Below are 16,194 nucleotides of genomic sequence, written 5' to 3'. Positions count from 1 at the left end.
CAAGTACTTCCAATATGCCAAGTCCAGAATGAAGGACTGGAGATGGGCAAAAGATAAGCAAGAACACAAATTAAAACCTCTGGGAAATTGACAAAATAAAAAGATGTTTTGCCTTCTGCTGTATTTCTTCTAAACTTTTCATGGCTGGTACTCAATCACTTAAGCCATGCCTCCACTCCAGTTTTTTTGCTGGTTAATTGCAGGTAAGAGTCTCTTGGATGTGTTTTCCGGCTTGGTTTTGAACCTTAATTAGTCTTCTGTGTGGCTAGGATTCTAGGCGTGAGCCACTTTCACCTGGCTTTTTCTTTCCTTTTTCATTAGCATACATTGGTTGTACAAAGGGATCTCATAATAACATGTGTGTGGATGTATACACTGGACTTTAATCAAACCCATCCCTCAATCATTCCCTCTCATCCCCCTTCTCACTTCCTGGATTTCAAAAGGTTCCCTTGTTCCATTCCCACAGATGTATATAGAATACGTCATCAATATTCACCCCACCCCCACCCCACCCCACCCCACCCCCACCCCCCACCACTCTTTCCCCCACCACTTAGGCCACCCTTAAACCAAACCTCTTTTGTATTCCCATCATTCATTTTAAAAGAGTAGATTAGGATTGCAGGGCTTATTAAGTGCTTATTATAAACTCTAGGTGTGAGAAACCAACAAACAGATGCGTGATTTCTTCCAGGAAGCTCTTAGGATCTAAGCAGTAGACATCACATGAAGCCGTGTGAGAAGCAAATGCCCACATCACTGTTTGTTGTTTGGTTCATAGGGAGGCAGTGAACATATGCAAAATCATATGTTCATGTTTATATTCATGGTTGTTCTAAACTGTCTCCAATTTGAAATGAATGGTCTCACTCAGACTGGACTGGTTAGCAATCCTAACAGAAACTACCACATGCTCTCAGTATTTTAAATACCAGCATCCTCTCCCACATGAGTTACAAATTATGGACCATTGCCTGGAAAACCTTGCTGCATAAAGCCTGATGTCTGTTAACCATAATTTCTGCCCTTTGTTTGAATTCAACAGCCAAACACTGAATATGAATCCTTAGCAGTGAGTATATTGTGAGGTTGATTGGATTTTGAAGATGAGAATACTTTGTTCATGGAGAGGAAATCTGTTTATTGAAATGGACTGAATTTCACTTATTTATTATGAATTCTCCCACAAATTCTCTAGAAAAAATATGATTTCTCTCTGTACTCATTACTTGACTTAAGAAACAGTAATCCCTCTGTACATCACCTTTATAATAACAATAAAAAAGAAAAAAGAGAAATATGATTTCCCTCATTTTAAAAAAACCCACAAATACTAAGTATTTTAGGTAATATAGCTAATACAGATATAGATAGGACAAAAATTGAAATTGTTTTTCCAAAGCCTGTGGTCCTTCTACTCTATATAATGGTTTTGAAACACTTTTTGTGAAGAGAGATTTACAAAAGGAAATATTTTTAGAATTGTGGGTCAATAACCAATGTCACAGCTACTGAACATTGCTGTTAGTGTGGAGGTAGCCAAGAAATATGTACATGAATGGGTATGGCCACGATCCAATAAAATTAGACTTAGGAACACTGAAATTAGAGTTCTAGGTGGTTTCTCACATTATTCATATCATTTTGTTTGAAAATGCAAATAAATTTAGCTCATAAGCTATAAAAAATTGGCAGTGGGTCAGAGTTCACATATGGACGTATAGCTTGCTAACTCTTGTTCTATTCTGTGATTCCAGCAAATACTAACAATATTCCATTCCATGACAACATCCACTTTTTAAAACTATGAATTTGTTGTTATTACAGAAGTGATATATGGAGAGATTACAATTACATGAGTCAGGTAATGAGTACATTTCCTTTGATAGAGTGTCTTCCATTCCTTCATTCTCTCCCAATCTCCCCCTCCTGTCTCTACCCATGAGTTTTATAGTTCACTTTCATCCGTGTCCATTTTCTCCTGGAATTCCTACCCTCCTGAAGATATATATGTAAATATACCATGCATAAAGGAAAAAGAATCATCAAAAACTAAAATATGAAACAAAACATAAAGCCACATCTTCTCTTAATAAACACTCCTTTACATAACCAACACAGTTTTCTGTAGAAGATTCAAAAGTGAATGGAGAACTGTTTAAGTTGCATATATGGTAGTAGGTTTGTTTACACTGATATTGTGGAGGACAAATAGTGTAAGCATATGCTACAGATACAGTAAAGTACAAAATCAACTCAAATGTTCTGGAAACTGAGTTGATATGAGAACAATAGACATAATGCTTATCATACGCTGATTCTTCCATTTATCACATCTTTTGTATTCTTTTTAAATAAGTTTTTTATTGTGAAAATACCATACAGAGGGGTTACAATTATATGAGCAAGGTAATGAGTACATTTCTTTTCAAGCATTGTTGCCTCCTCCTTTGTTTTTACCCTACCATCCCTGCCTTCCCATCTCCATGACTACACTCCCCCCCTCTCCCCACCACCGCCAAAGTTGTAAAGTTCATTTTTTGACATAGTGTCTCGTACATCTCATTGTTGCAGGGTCCACCTGTATCCGTATTTAAACAATTTATACATGAGACTTGACTAGTGCATTCAACTAACCTTTTCTAACCTTTTCCTTTTCTCATATTTCTTCTATTTCTCTATTTCATTGATTTCTACCCTTATCTTTATTATTTGTTTCTTGCTTCTATAGATTTACACTGATGTTCTTTTTCTAGCTCCTTGTGTTGGATCCTTGGCTGATTTATTTTTTGTTGTTGTTCAGTTTTTCCTTTTAAAAACTATTAACATTAAAATTAAATTAAATTAAATTAAAATTTAACAAATTTTGACATACAGAGATATTATTATCAGTTTGTTCTAGGAAATTGGTAATTTTACTCAATTCCTTTTTAAAATCTTGAATTTTAAATATCATTTTGTTTGTGTCTAGCATTGATGTTTTCAAAACAAAGCATAGTAATATTTTTATTATGTCAGGTAAGACATTATTATTTATTTTTTGTTTATGTGGTACTGAGGAATCGAACCCAGGGCTTCATGCATGCTAGGCAAGCACTCTGCCACTAAGCCACATTCCCAGCCCAGGTAGGGCATTATTAGAGGCTGCTTTTTTCTTTCCTCCTTTTGGTGGTATATCTTTTCAGAAGCAGATAAATTGTGAGTCTTTATTCATTCAAGAATTAATGACCAGGGACTGGGAAGGTGGCTCAGTGGTAGAGCGCTTGCATGCATTAGGCCCTGGGTTCAATTCCTCAGCACCACATAAGCAAAAAGAAAAAAGCCAGAAGTGGCGCTGTGGCTCAAGTGGTAGAGTGCTAGCCTTGAGCTGAAGAACTGAGGGGCAGCAACCAGGCCCAGAGTTCAGGCCCTGCAACTGAACCAAAAAAAAAAAAAGAATTAATGACCAGTCCATTATAAAAATGTGCACTGCATTAGTTCATGAAAAACTCTCTATTACTCTTACTATTTTTCCCATATGAATATTATTTACACAAATAACCACATAATTCTTTCATTCATTCCTTAATTTCCTCTATTTGCTTGATCTGTATTTCATTATCTTCTTCCTTTTATTTCTTCCTTTTTTTCTCATAATCTTTCTTCAATTTTTGGTACATGATATTCCTGCCTCAGCTTCTGATTTGTGACAATTGCAATTATAACCAGATTATATCTCAATATATTTATACATTATAAAATAATTATCACAATCCTATGTAAGTGGTTTCTTATATTTTTACAATATTGAATTGTAAAAATTAAAACATTCAGTTTACTTTAAAATTCAGATATGTGGTCAATGGTATTTAGTATAAATATATCCATGCAATATATGCAAATATTACTACTAAAATTATTTTATCAGATGATCAAATTTAGGCAGATATTGTCCTTTGAGATTTTTTTAATCTGGTAACTCATCTAATTTATTTTTAATCATTCAGGTGTAAATCACTTATTCAGAGATGGTTTATACCATCTAGGAGGCTGTTTAGCTTTCATAATTTGGCAAAAAATAAAAGAGCATATGTAAAAGACATTAAGTCTGCTTTGGATTTTTGTTTATAGAAAAACATAATAAACAAAGAAATTCCAAAAAAGTTTGTAAGACCTTTTCTGTGGGGATCTTACATAGAACTCTGGCAATATGAGCTATTTGAATGTACTATAGGAATGGAGTAACAGAGTAGGTGGGTTAGAAATGAGAAGAACATATACATTCAGAAGAACAATATTGTAATCTCTATTTTTGTCATTAGCCAGTCAAGTAGCCTTTATATAAATCATCTAATCTCCCTGAGCATCAGTTTTCTTTTCAATTTTCTTTCAAATGAGATGTTTATACTAGATGATTCCTTCCAGGTTTTCATTTAGATTTAAGCTTGGTAGTGAATTTTTAAAAGAAGATAATAAACAAATGCAATGAGTAGCAAAAGTAAAGTCTTAAGTGTTCCTGTTGCTAAGGAGAAAGATAATGCTATCTATTGATATCTTCAAAGACATGTTTCTTAATAAACAGTTGTCAAAGTCTGCTAATATTACAATATTGCAGTTGCACTAATGTTGTCTGCATTTTAGCAAGATTCTTAGGCAATTTGGATGAGCATTTGAGTTTGAGAAACACTGCCTCTTTAAGACCATTATCTCATCATTCACAAAATAGTTGATGTTCAGAATAATGCAAAATTATTTCAGATACATCAAGTGAAAATTTAGTTAACTACAGAATTCTTTGTTTAATAGGGAGGAAAATTTACTATGATAAATTGAAGATATTTCTATCATCATGATGGCAATTTCTAAAAAGTCCTTGTGCTTCCCAAGGAAAATCTTTTGTTAGGAATATTAACATTTATGATTCCCCATGATCCTTGGGGATCCTGAAAAAAGTAAAAATGTCTTCGTGTGTGATTGGCTTTTCCATCAGAGACCAGCCTAGCTCTAACACAGAATGGCCATTGCCAGTGACTGAGCAATCCGTTTCCAGATGGTAAAACACTCATAGGATTGCCACAAATCTACATGATTAATTTTGTATTGATTTCATGTGGAAGCTTTTGCCAGTCCTTAGTATGGCAATTTCACAGACACTAAATTCACTAATAAATGAGAAAGTGGTATTTTTCCTGCAGGATGGGCATTTGCTAGCTTGGGGATATGCTCATCCCTCTCCTTGGTTATGCATTCTTTTTTTCTTTTCATGGTGTTTTCTTTTCTTTTCTTTTTTTTTTATTGTGAAAATACCATACAGAGGAGTTACAATTACATGGGCAAGATAATGAGTACATTTCTTATCAAGCATTGTTGCCTCTTCCTTTGTTTCCCCTTCCTATCCCTACCCGGCCAAAGTCGTAAAGTTTGTTTTTCCACATAACGACTTGTACATCTCATTGTTGCAATGGGTCCACCTGTATCCCTAGTTAAACGATTGTGTTATGCATTCTTATGTTGAAGAAGACCTCCTTCAGCTATAGTCCTTAACATGGTTTCTCAATTTTTCAAGTTTGATCTTAAAAAGGGGGTTCCCCAGGATCCAGGGTCTGAGATGAAGTATTGCATGCAGTAAGTTGGTTGAAAATGTGCAGTGATGTCCACATGTGTGAGGGACTGGGAAGGAGGCCTATGCCATAGTGCCATAGGGATCTAGGAGGGCCTTGGAGGTATCTTACTTTGTACCATTTTCCCCCTACCATAAAATCACTGCCTACCTCCCCCCTACCTCCTGGGAAGTGGCATAATCTTTCATAAGATCAAGTTTGCTTTAAGCACAACTTCCAGAAAGACTTGGCTGTGTACTGAGTGCCACAGTTATGAAATATGGTCCTGTCCCCTCTCACCCAATTTCTACATCTCATAATCTCTTTCGACAATCTCTGCAGGCTGGCTCTTGATAGCTAAAATCACAGATGAGGAAACTCACTTACAAGCTCCGGAGCCTGTGACCTGATTTGATTCAAACCTCTTCTACCGATCTGCCAAATGATACATTTTTTGACTCTCAGCCCGTGCGCAGTAGTAGTCATAAACTCATGGAGTTTTTTGACTTCCTTGTACTGTGAAAGAATGGCGCAGAAAAGTCATCTGCTTTTTGATCAATACTAGAACAGAGGCTTTGATTTGGGAAGGAAGTTGAATAGGCCGTGAAACCCAGGTCTGCTTTTACTTATATCCTAAAACCTGGAAATAACCAAGCTAACTTTCACAAAGATTGATTGCCACTTACCCTTCCATTGTCTAGTAACTTTGGAATTTAGGTAAGAACCTCTGGAACTTCAGAAGTCAATCTCTACTTTGGGAACATTTCTAAAATCTACAAAAGTAACAATATTAGTAGGCTGTGACATATAAAATTGCCCAAATCTTATGATTATTTTTATTTATAGATAAAGTACATGGTTGAACCAATAGCACAAGTATCTTTATTCTAATACCTGATGACTCTAATTGGACTACATGTGGCTATTAAAAGTATCTCTCAAGCTCTTTAAAACTGCACAAAACTTTCACGACTAAGTGTTTAAATGACTTTTTTTTCTTTTTGAGGAGGAAGAGGAAAGACGTCTCAAATATCAACAAATTTTCTAAAGAATCTGCTTTCCTGCTCACCTCAAATTAAAAACACTGGTGCCATCCAAAAAAAATAAGGAGAAATATTACAATGGGAAAATCTAGCTTTCTCTCTTGGATTTACGTAGGAGACATTCATTTTCGCTTTTAGAATCCTTGTTCAGAATCCTATATAACAAAATCTAGGTATCCCGAAGACAGTAAAATTCAAAAATCTCCCGTAGGAATCGAAATCCACTGCGCTTGCTGGAGGAAGCTCCCACAAAGCATGAAATCCCCCAGTGCAAACAGAATGTAGTATCTGCCTTCTCTTGTCCAAGGCCTCCCTTTACCCTCTGGAATCAGGAAGTGCCATAAGTGAGCAACAGTGGAAAGGCACAGAAAAACAACAACCCAAGAACTAAGCAAACACATTTTAAAACCTCAGAGAAGATTCTTTTCAAGTTTGTGGTATAGTGTCAGGGCCTGTTATCCAGTGACCACCACAAAGGATGACCTGGAAGTTGAAATGCTTGGGTTGGGTACATATTGAGTATGTCAGTGCCCAGCAGGCAAGCTGGAGAGGGATTTCTTAAGCCTAAACAGTTCTTGCCTAGAGAGACTTTTTTTTATTCTTAAACTTCACTAGTGGCCAGTAGTTAAGCTGGGTTTTAAGGTGTAGTCTTCGAATGAAAAAGCAAGTGCGTGAATAGCTGATTCTTCCCAAATCTCTGTCCATATCTATCTGTCTGTCTGTTTGTCAGTCTGCCTGCCTGCCTGCCTGCCTGCCTGCCTGTCTATCTGCCATCTATCTACATTCCTATCTGGCTACCTAGCATCAATATCATCTCTGCTTAACTTTATTATCAACATCTAACTACCTCTGTCACACATTTCTCCAGATCTCTATCAATTGTTAAAGATCAATCATCTGTCTCTACCATATCAATTTGTCTATCTCCCTATGATATTACTCCTTTATGGGTTTTTTTTTCTGTGTTTCAAATTACTTTGTGATAGATTCTCTTTCTTTTACTGACAATCACTCTGTCTTGGAACCATTCCTTAGACTTCAGGCTCATTTGATTTTTTGAAAGTTCTTGCCTCTTTTTTGAAATCTAATCATAGTTTCTTTGCTTTGTAGACATGTTCAAAATAGTTTTATAGTGTATTTTTGCTAAAACAAATAAGAAAATGTTACACATAAATCAAATGGTCTTTCTGATTTTCTATTCATTAGGATTTTTCTCATGAAGTGTTTGGTGCAAATCTCAGGTCTAAGTAGACCCTGGGATGTTTTGGTGATCTCTGTCCTAAATAGGAATCCTATAACTATTGCACTTCATGGGTCATGCTTGAGAGACCAGGGTGACAAAGATGTAAAGTAGAAGAGATTCCAGTTGCCAAATTTTCTGACCAAGCTACTTAATTGCTTTCACATATAAGAACATGAAATTCATTCTCCCATATATAGCAAAAATAGTTTGGGCCATTTATATATAAATATATATGTTATATATTGTATATACCATTCAGCATATATTATATATCATATAATATATGATATATAATATTACAATATAATATATTACATATAATAATTGTATATTATATTACATATAATATATAATATGTGATTATTTAACTATGTAATATATTGCATATAATATATTATGAACACATTAAATATATTCTAAATATATAATTGTTACTTCAATATTTAAAACTCTTTCAGAAGAAATAAACTTCTAATTTTACTAACCATTAGTTTCTCTATTTCTCATTGTTGAGAAGATCCTCAAGCTCTAACCGGAGAAAGGATTTCTCAGCTTTATCTAGCTAAGATATATTCATTTAAGAATTAAACTCAGAGCAGTTCCTTTAACCCCTGTTTGGGTACCTAATATATATAATGTATATATGGGGAGATTTCAACAGACCTCAGTTTCAGTTGCCAGTAGTTGTGGGAGAGAATTTACATCTTCTCATACCATCGTTATTATGGGATGTGCTTGGGTTCAACTGAGAATGAAACTAGACTCATCCCACTGGGCTTGTTGGATGTAGTAATTCTACTTTGGCTTTGTTCCTGATAGCTTCATATCATTCCTAGTGTCTGTTGAAAATAAATCCCAGTTTTTCCTAGTGTTAATGTATGTCATAATCTTAGGAATCAGTCCTGGATGAGATGTTCAAGACTCAGCCTCCCATTTACTTGATCCAATGCATGTGTGTCTTTGTGTTGTGTAGCAAACATTCTTCTGCCCCTATATTCTTACTGAAGCTTTGCTTTATAAAATATCTCCCCACAAATCATGGCCCAGAGAAACAACCATTGAAGATAGCAAGGTGATTTGGTACTCAGAGGCAAAGAACAAAGGAGAATATTACCAGGAGATACAGAATGACTTGAAAGGTTTGGGCTCTCAGCACACTTTTACTAACTAGTTTGGAGTGAGTGGTATCTATTTTTGAACCCAACAGAATGTGGGAAAGATTGAGTTCTCCCATTAGACATGAATTTGCCCTGCTCTTTAGGTCTGAGACATACTGAGGTAAAGACACCAGGTACTTGTTTGGAAGTTGTGTGTCCCTGTCTCAAGAAATGATCCAGAATTTCTTCTAGTGCTCAGGTCTCTTTTGTGGTATATGGAAAGGAAGAAGTTATGAGAGTTCCCTGGGGGCTTTGATGTCATTTGCTGCTGGGGTCCACAGCTGGGCTCTTGGTTTCCCGAGTATTCATTCCATGCTCAGTCCTGACCCAGCCAGACACAGAGAACTTCATATTGATGCCATAATCTATGGGTCTGGAAGTCTCTTAAGTTTTAGAGGGATATTTATTACTTCAAAGAGGAGAAATGGAAGGGACAGGGTGAAGATACCTTGTGTGTGGCTGGTTTTTCCCTCAAAGGAGGGAGGAAGAAGAGAAAGCTGTGTTGCTTTGACCACCGAAATCATAAAATCACCCTAATTAAGCTAGCAGTGTAATGGACACTATAAACACACTGCCAAGACTCAGGAAACACCAGTCTGTGGATAAAAAAGAATGCTTGTTAAAGTAGAAAACATGTTTTACTCTCCTGCTGCCCACTTGCAAGGTCGTCCCTGCCATTAGAAGTCAGACCCTGCTTTTACACCCAGAACAGATTTCATTGAGCCACATCACCCTTAGAACCTGAGAAAAAGCCAGAGAAATAGACATAGAGTTTCTAAGAATACAGCACCTATGTAGGAAAAGTTGGAGTTATTTTCAACAGAAATTAGGAGTAATATTCAACAATCAGAAATACTCCATCAAATAGATATAGCATGGAAAATAAGGTCTGGATCCTTAAACTTGGCTTGTAGAATAAAAGCTTTACTTTATACATGAGTCTCATAAGTTTCATTTTCTATTGATGAATTTCCATGACAAAGTTTTCATAGTTTACATTGAAACTTTGGTATAGTATTAATCAGCCTAACCACATAGAATACTTCTTATAAACAACTGAATTTTTCTGTCTCTGTGTTGATTTCTTTACCAGTCAGGCATAGGGGAAGCCTGGGACACCAGGCAAACAGGAAGGAATAAGCAGTTTGTCAAGGTTTTAATCCCAGAACCAGAGGATTCTGCAATAGTCTTTCTCCTATGTCGTAATTCGCATGTTAAATGAGACACTGAGAAAAATGGGGGCCTAGAGGAGTTATGTAGAGAGATGGAGAAGGAAAACTAGGTTTAACAGTTCAGAAGTTGAGGCTGTTCACAACTTGGCTTGTTAACTTAGATGTTGGCTGGGCGATCATTTTGTTCACTGCTCTCACTTGAGTGGAAACGGGGTATTGACGAGCTCAGTGGTGGCTTATTGTCTCCAGCAATGTTCTTTCCGAATGATTATTTTGAGAAGTTTAAAGAATGACAAGTCCAACTAAAATAAACAGTTGTGGTAAGCAAGTTTCAAAAAAAGATAGAACCACAGTAGCTGAAAATTATCTTCTTCCCATCCCATCTCAGTGTTTGATGCTACTTTGGATACTTTTCTATGCCACTCTGTGTGTGTGTGTGTGTGTGTGTAATTGTATATATATATAATAAAGAATATAAAACTATATTATGTAATTGTATATAAGATAGAATATATACATATTCATATATTCCATTTGTAAAGGAAAAGGAAGCCAGGCACTGGTAAACTCACTCCTGTAATCCCAAATCTTAGCTGTGTAGAAGACAGAGCCTGAGGATTGAGGTTTGTAGCCAGCCCAGGAAGTGAAGTCCATGACACTCCTTTCTCCAATTAACCACCAAAAAGCTTGAAATAGAGTTATGACTCAGGTGGTAAAGCAGTAGCCTTGAGGCCTTTAATCAAAAAGCCAAGCAAGGTCATGAGTCCCTGAGTTCAAGCTCTAGTACTTGTGCACACACAGAAAGAAAGAAAGAAAGGAAGGAAGGAAGGAAGGAAGGAAGGAAGGAAGGAAGGAAGGAAAAGGAACCATACTTTATGAATAGAAAGCTATCTGGAAGGATAGGCCTGGGATAGCATATATCTTAATTGCCTATGACATAATGATTCTTCCATGCATGTGCTTGTGCTTAGGTGTGTTTCAATAGGCCAGGACTTGCCACAGCAGTTTTTATTTTCTTGGCATCTGATGGCCTGGCCCCTGGGGAGCATCAGCGACCAACTGTGACCCTTTACCTGATTGATGTCAATGGAGGAAACCACTCTCTTGGTGAGTATGAGAATTCTATCTTCAGAGCCACTAGTCTATCTCTGATATTGTTTGGAGCGGTACCTGCATCACACAGCTATTGAGTAGATAAAATGAACACTAGACATGGAAGCATGCTTCTAGATGAATGCCTCTAAAATATTATTCATGTCCTTATGCCTCTCCAGGAACCCATGAACTGTCGTGCGAGCACAATCCACTGGTTATTAATGTGACCCATCATGCAAATACCCTCTTCAACCAAACCACCTCCATGTTGCTAAATTTCTCATCCCCATTGGTGGGCATCTCAGCAGTGGCTCTGAGGACAGTAGAGGGTGTCAGTCCTTCAGCTCCCATTGACTGCATTTCAGAGCAAGATCATCTGGAACAGAGGTACAAAGTCTCCTCTCTTCCTTACCTCTCTTTTTCTTGTAGCTATGATACCCTGATACTTCTTAGGTATGTAATATGTATAATCAGTGGCTGCGTAATTATGAAAATATGGACACAGAAGCTATTAAAAATTCAGGGCTGGGCACTGGTGGCTCATACCTGTAATACTAGCTACTCAGGAGGCTGAGATCTGAGGATTGTGATTCAAAGCCAGCAGGAAAATCCATGAAGACTCTTATCTCCAATTTACCACCAGAAAACCTGAAGTGGCACTGTGGCTCAAGTGGTAGAGCTGTGGCCTATCTCAGCTGAAGAGCTGAGGGACAGCGCCCAGGCCCATGGTTCAAGCCCCACAACCGACCAAAAAATAAAAAGTCTTAGGGCAGAAACATCCCCCCAAACCTCTTATCTCCAATTAACCACTCAAAAACTGGAAGTGGTGCTGTGGCTTAATTGGTAGAATGCTACCCTTGAGCACAAAGAGGCTCAAGGACAGTGCCCAGGCCCTGAGTTCAAGCCCCACAATCAATAACAACAACAAAATATCGTAGGAAGCAAGCAAACAATAACTTGTAGAAGCATCATTTTGTATTTTATGTTTCCCTTCTTTTCTTAGCTGTGCATAATTTTATGTAAATATTTAACATCCTACAAGGTCTTAACATCTTTTTTACATAAAACCACTGACTTCAAATCAACATTGTTATATAAACTGCCAAAAATCCTCTGCCAAAAACTCAATGTTCCCTGAGCAATGTACATTTTTCCACTTGTTCCCACCTGGACAGTGTATAGAGCAAATTTAACAATTATTTGTCAAGTCATGTCATGTGTCCATTGAAGATTACATATGGAAATAGAGAATATTTCAACTACATGCATCTTTCTGTTGACATTTGTGATTGCGATTGTCTAGGCAGATAAAGGTCCCTTGTCTAGCTAGAAGGTTGGTGTGTCCAAGATTGGAGACAGGGAACAGTTTGAACTCAACCGTGCATGCTGAGGTTCAAGTAGAATCATTCTAGGGTTTAATCAAGTAAATGGAACCAAAGTAACAGGTTTATTATTTCTGGGAGGGCAATAAGACCACTGGCTTATTACAAGTGGTCAGGAATGTGATCACAAAAGCTTATTTATACAAGAAAATACACCAGAAACCCATCTCTGAGAGGGAGATGGAGATAGTGCTATTAGAGCATACTCATATCTCTTGCTACAAAGAAAATGATACCAAATTTAGTGATTTAACACAACAAATGTTACCTCAAAGTTCCTGTGTTCACCTGATGCATCTAGACGCACCTTGGTTGAGTGACTTAGACTCCGGATCTCTTCTGAACTTTCAATCACACTCAAGAGGGGTTGGAGAACTTCCTCTTAAGCTTACCTGTGTGGCTGGTGGTATGTCAGAAGGTCCACATCCAGGTTCACCCTCAGATGTGTTGGTAGTGAGCATGCTCACATAGGTGTATCTCAGTTCCTTGCCATGTGGGCCTCTCTATAAGGTATTCAAACATCTTAGATGTGATAGCTAATGATCCAAGGGCAAATGGGAACCTGAAATTGTGAAGATATTGTAGACTTCCCAAGAGGGAAACCAAAATCTTTTCATAATGTAATGTTTATAGGAAAAGTAACTTACTATTTTTGGCATATTCCTCTCATACCACATGCTTCATTGATATCACTCTTGGGTGTTTATCCAAAAGATTTCATGTCAGGATACAATAGGGCATCTGCACACCTATGTTCATTGCTATCATTGCTGAACAATTCATCATGTCCAAGTTATAGAAACCATCCAAAATGGATCAAGAAAATGTGATATGTATGTGTGTGTGATCTATTGATCTTTATCTAAAATGAGCAGAAACACACAGTATATATATATATACATCTATATGTATAATATATATACATCTATATGTATAATATATATACATATGTACACATATATACATATATGTATATATTTTATACATATAGATGTGTATATATGTATATATATATGTGTTGAATTGTCCATGCAATTTGAATTGTCCATGCAAATTAGCATATTGAATTGAAATCCCTTGTATAACTAACTACAACTATCTAAGGATATACAACTCCTCCTCCTCCTCCTCCTCATCAGGTAATAAACAAATCCAGCCTATTCTCAGTGGAAGCATTTTTCATAAGGACACAATCCACTGGGTTTCCTTAGAAACTATCCACCAACTGCAGAAATGTTGTTTTCTTGAATTGAGCACTAGCTAGATGCTGATACTGTGCTAAGAGCCAGGAAAAGAGAAAAGGGAAGGGATTACATCTGGATACTGGACATTGTGACAACTGGATCTGCTTAGTGAGAAAATACCCCCATCATTAACATGAGAATGCAGAATGAGAAAGTCAAAATCCCACTGCTTATGAGAATTATAGCCTCTTCCTGATGTCTTTTCCAATTAGCGTTTGTACTGACTCTACATCTAGCCTTAAACCATACAGAATTTCTTTCTGTTCCCTGTAGCCTGTGTCCTTCATGAATTATGTACATAATGTTCTTAGCTTTCTGAATGTGTCCAGTCCTCTTTCACTAAACTCCTCCTCATCTGTCAGGAACCACCTTCTGTGAAGTTCTGGCAAACTCTTTTACTGTTGCTGTAGGACGTAATACACAATCCAAACTGTACAAAGTGGCTAACCTGCTGAGTAATAATTATTCATTTACTTGTTGTGCATTTATCAAACTCCAAGCTCCCTTTGTGGAGTGGGGAGTTCTTCTCTGTATCCCCTAGTGCTAAGCAAGGGGCCTGGCACATGGTTAGATAACAGAAACTATGTGTAGAAGGGCAGATGTTGACTTTATCTTTTAATGTGGAACAGAACTGAACAAGAAAACCAATGAAGTAGAAGTCTTAGCCTCTCTTGCTGTAAGGGAAAAGAATTCTCCTCACGATCAGATCACAGTTGTGAAATTTCAACCAAGAAGTTGATTAATTGTGAGCACTACTGCTAGTTCTTCACTTGTTTTCATGTGGCACTGTGGGAAAACAAGTTTTATATGCATGCATGCAAACCAGTGGAAATAGGATATGATTCTCCAGTTTACAGAGTCGATCTGGAATGCATAAGTATTTCCAAACCACATGTGACTGACAGGAGCCATGCAAATTGGATTTTCCTTCTCAGCTAGCAGATTGGTGCAAAATAGTAAAAATTTATACACAGAAAACCCAATAGATCTCATATATTTTTGTCATGAATATATTTTAATCCTTACAAAATTTTCAAAAATAGAAGTCTTTTTGCAGTCTTGGGGCAATCACTGTTTTATGTGTAGATACACTATAATATGAAACCCTCATATTTTGGGCACGGTGAAAGAAAATGTTGGCTACCTTTGTCTTACCCTTTCTGATCTAAATTCCATTAATACTTCCACAGACAGGAGAGAGCTGACCAATGTCTAGTGGTCACTGAATTATCCATTTTGTATTTAACTCTTGATGACCATTCCCCATCCTTTCTACAATACATCTTTAACCAGATTAGCGCACAGTAAGCCAATAAATCCAACTCTATCCCTCCAGTGTTATCCATGACATTTGCCTCAGTTAGACCAAGTAATTTCTTCTTGCTTCCTACTGAAATATCAACAATATAGAAAAATATGCAAAGTCTTACCAAAACCAGACCTAAATCTGACCCTCGGAGTTATGCTGGATTTCCTTCTGATTATCAGAAAAAAACGTATGTGATGTAAGTTAGGAAACATCCTTGGATACAAAAACATATGCTTGTTGCATTCTGGGAAACAAACAACACATCAGCTAAGGAACAGAGTTATACTTAAAGACAAGTGGGGAAAAAGTCAGTGTTTCCCCATCCACTGCCCCTTTGACTGCTGTTAGATGAACAGTGGTTTCATTCATTACAGTGGAAATCGGAGTCAAGTGCAGGGAGAAGAAAAAAATTTTGGGAGCTGGAAATGTGGCTTAGTGGTAGAGTACTTGCCTAGCCTGCATGCAGGAAGCCCTGGGTTCAGTTCCTCAGTACCACATAAACAGAAGTAGCTCTGTGGCTCAAGTGGTAGAGTGCTAGCCTTGAGCAAAAGAGGCTTAGGGACAATGCCTGCACCCTGAGTTTAAGCCACAGGACTTGCAAAAAAAGGAAAAGAAAGAAAAAAAGGAAAGAAAAGAAAAGAAAAAATATTTTGGAGTTGGATCATTTTGAAACAGTTTCTGTATCTAAATAGAGTATATGTAATTAAGAATTGTGACCTGAGAAATAGGTCAAATATGCAGAAACTTAGAAGCAAAGCAAGGGAGGAAAGAAGGAAAGAAGGAGCAGAATTCCTTTCTCTGTGGTGTATCTCTCCTAGTCTTGTTTCTCATTCTGTTATAATGACTGCCCAGTTTTTGACTCTTTGGGCTTAATCTACTGATTATTAGTTGGGAAGGTCAAGTTTAGTCTTATTGGTTTAGGCCATGAGTGGTCAACATGAGCTCAGATCAATTCTCACTCACCCAT

General features: G+C 37.1%; 1 protein-coding gene across 1 annotated transcript in view; it reads left to right on the top strand.

Moving 5' to 3' along the window:
• The window catches only part of Pappa2 (pappalysin 2), a 214,997-nt gene that overhangs the window by 111,243 nt on the left and 87,560 nt on the right, over nt 1-16,194 (top strand). Inside the window, 2 exon segments of the mRNA XM_042674437.1 lie at nt 11,169-11,304; nt 11,472-11,679. Of these exon segments, the coding sequence (XP_042530371.1) occupies nt 11,169-11,304; nt 11,472-11,679 (344 nt within the window).

Source organism: Dipodomys spectabilis, unplaced genomic scaffold (genome assembly GCF_019054845.1).
Source record: "Dipodomys spectabilis isolate Male_0828 unplaced genomic scaffold, ASM1905484v1 ptg000019l, whole genome shotgun sequence".
In the NCBI taxonomy this organism is placed as follows: domain Eukaryota; kingdom Metazoa; phylum Chordata; class Mammalia; order Rodentia; family Heteromyidae; genus Dipodomys; species Dipodomys spectabilis.
Note: the sequence above shows the minus strand (reverse complement) of the source record. Positions and strands in the feature narration are given on the sequence as shown.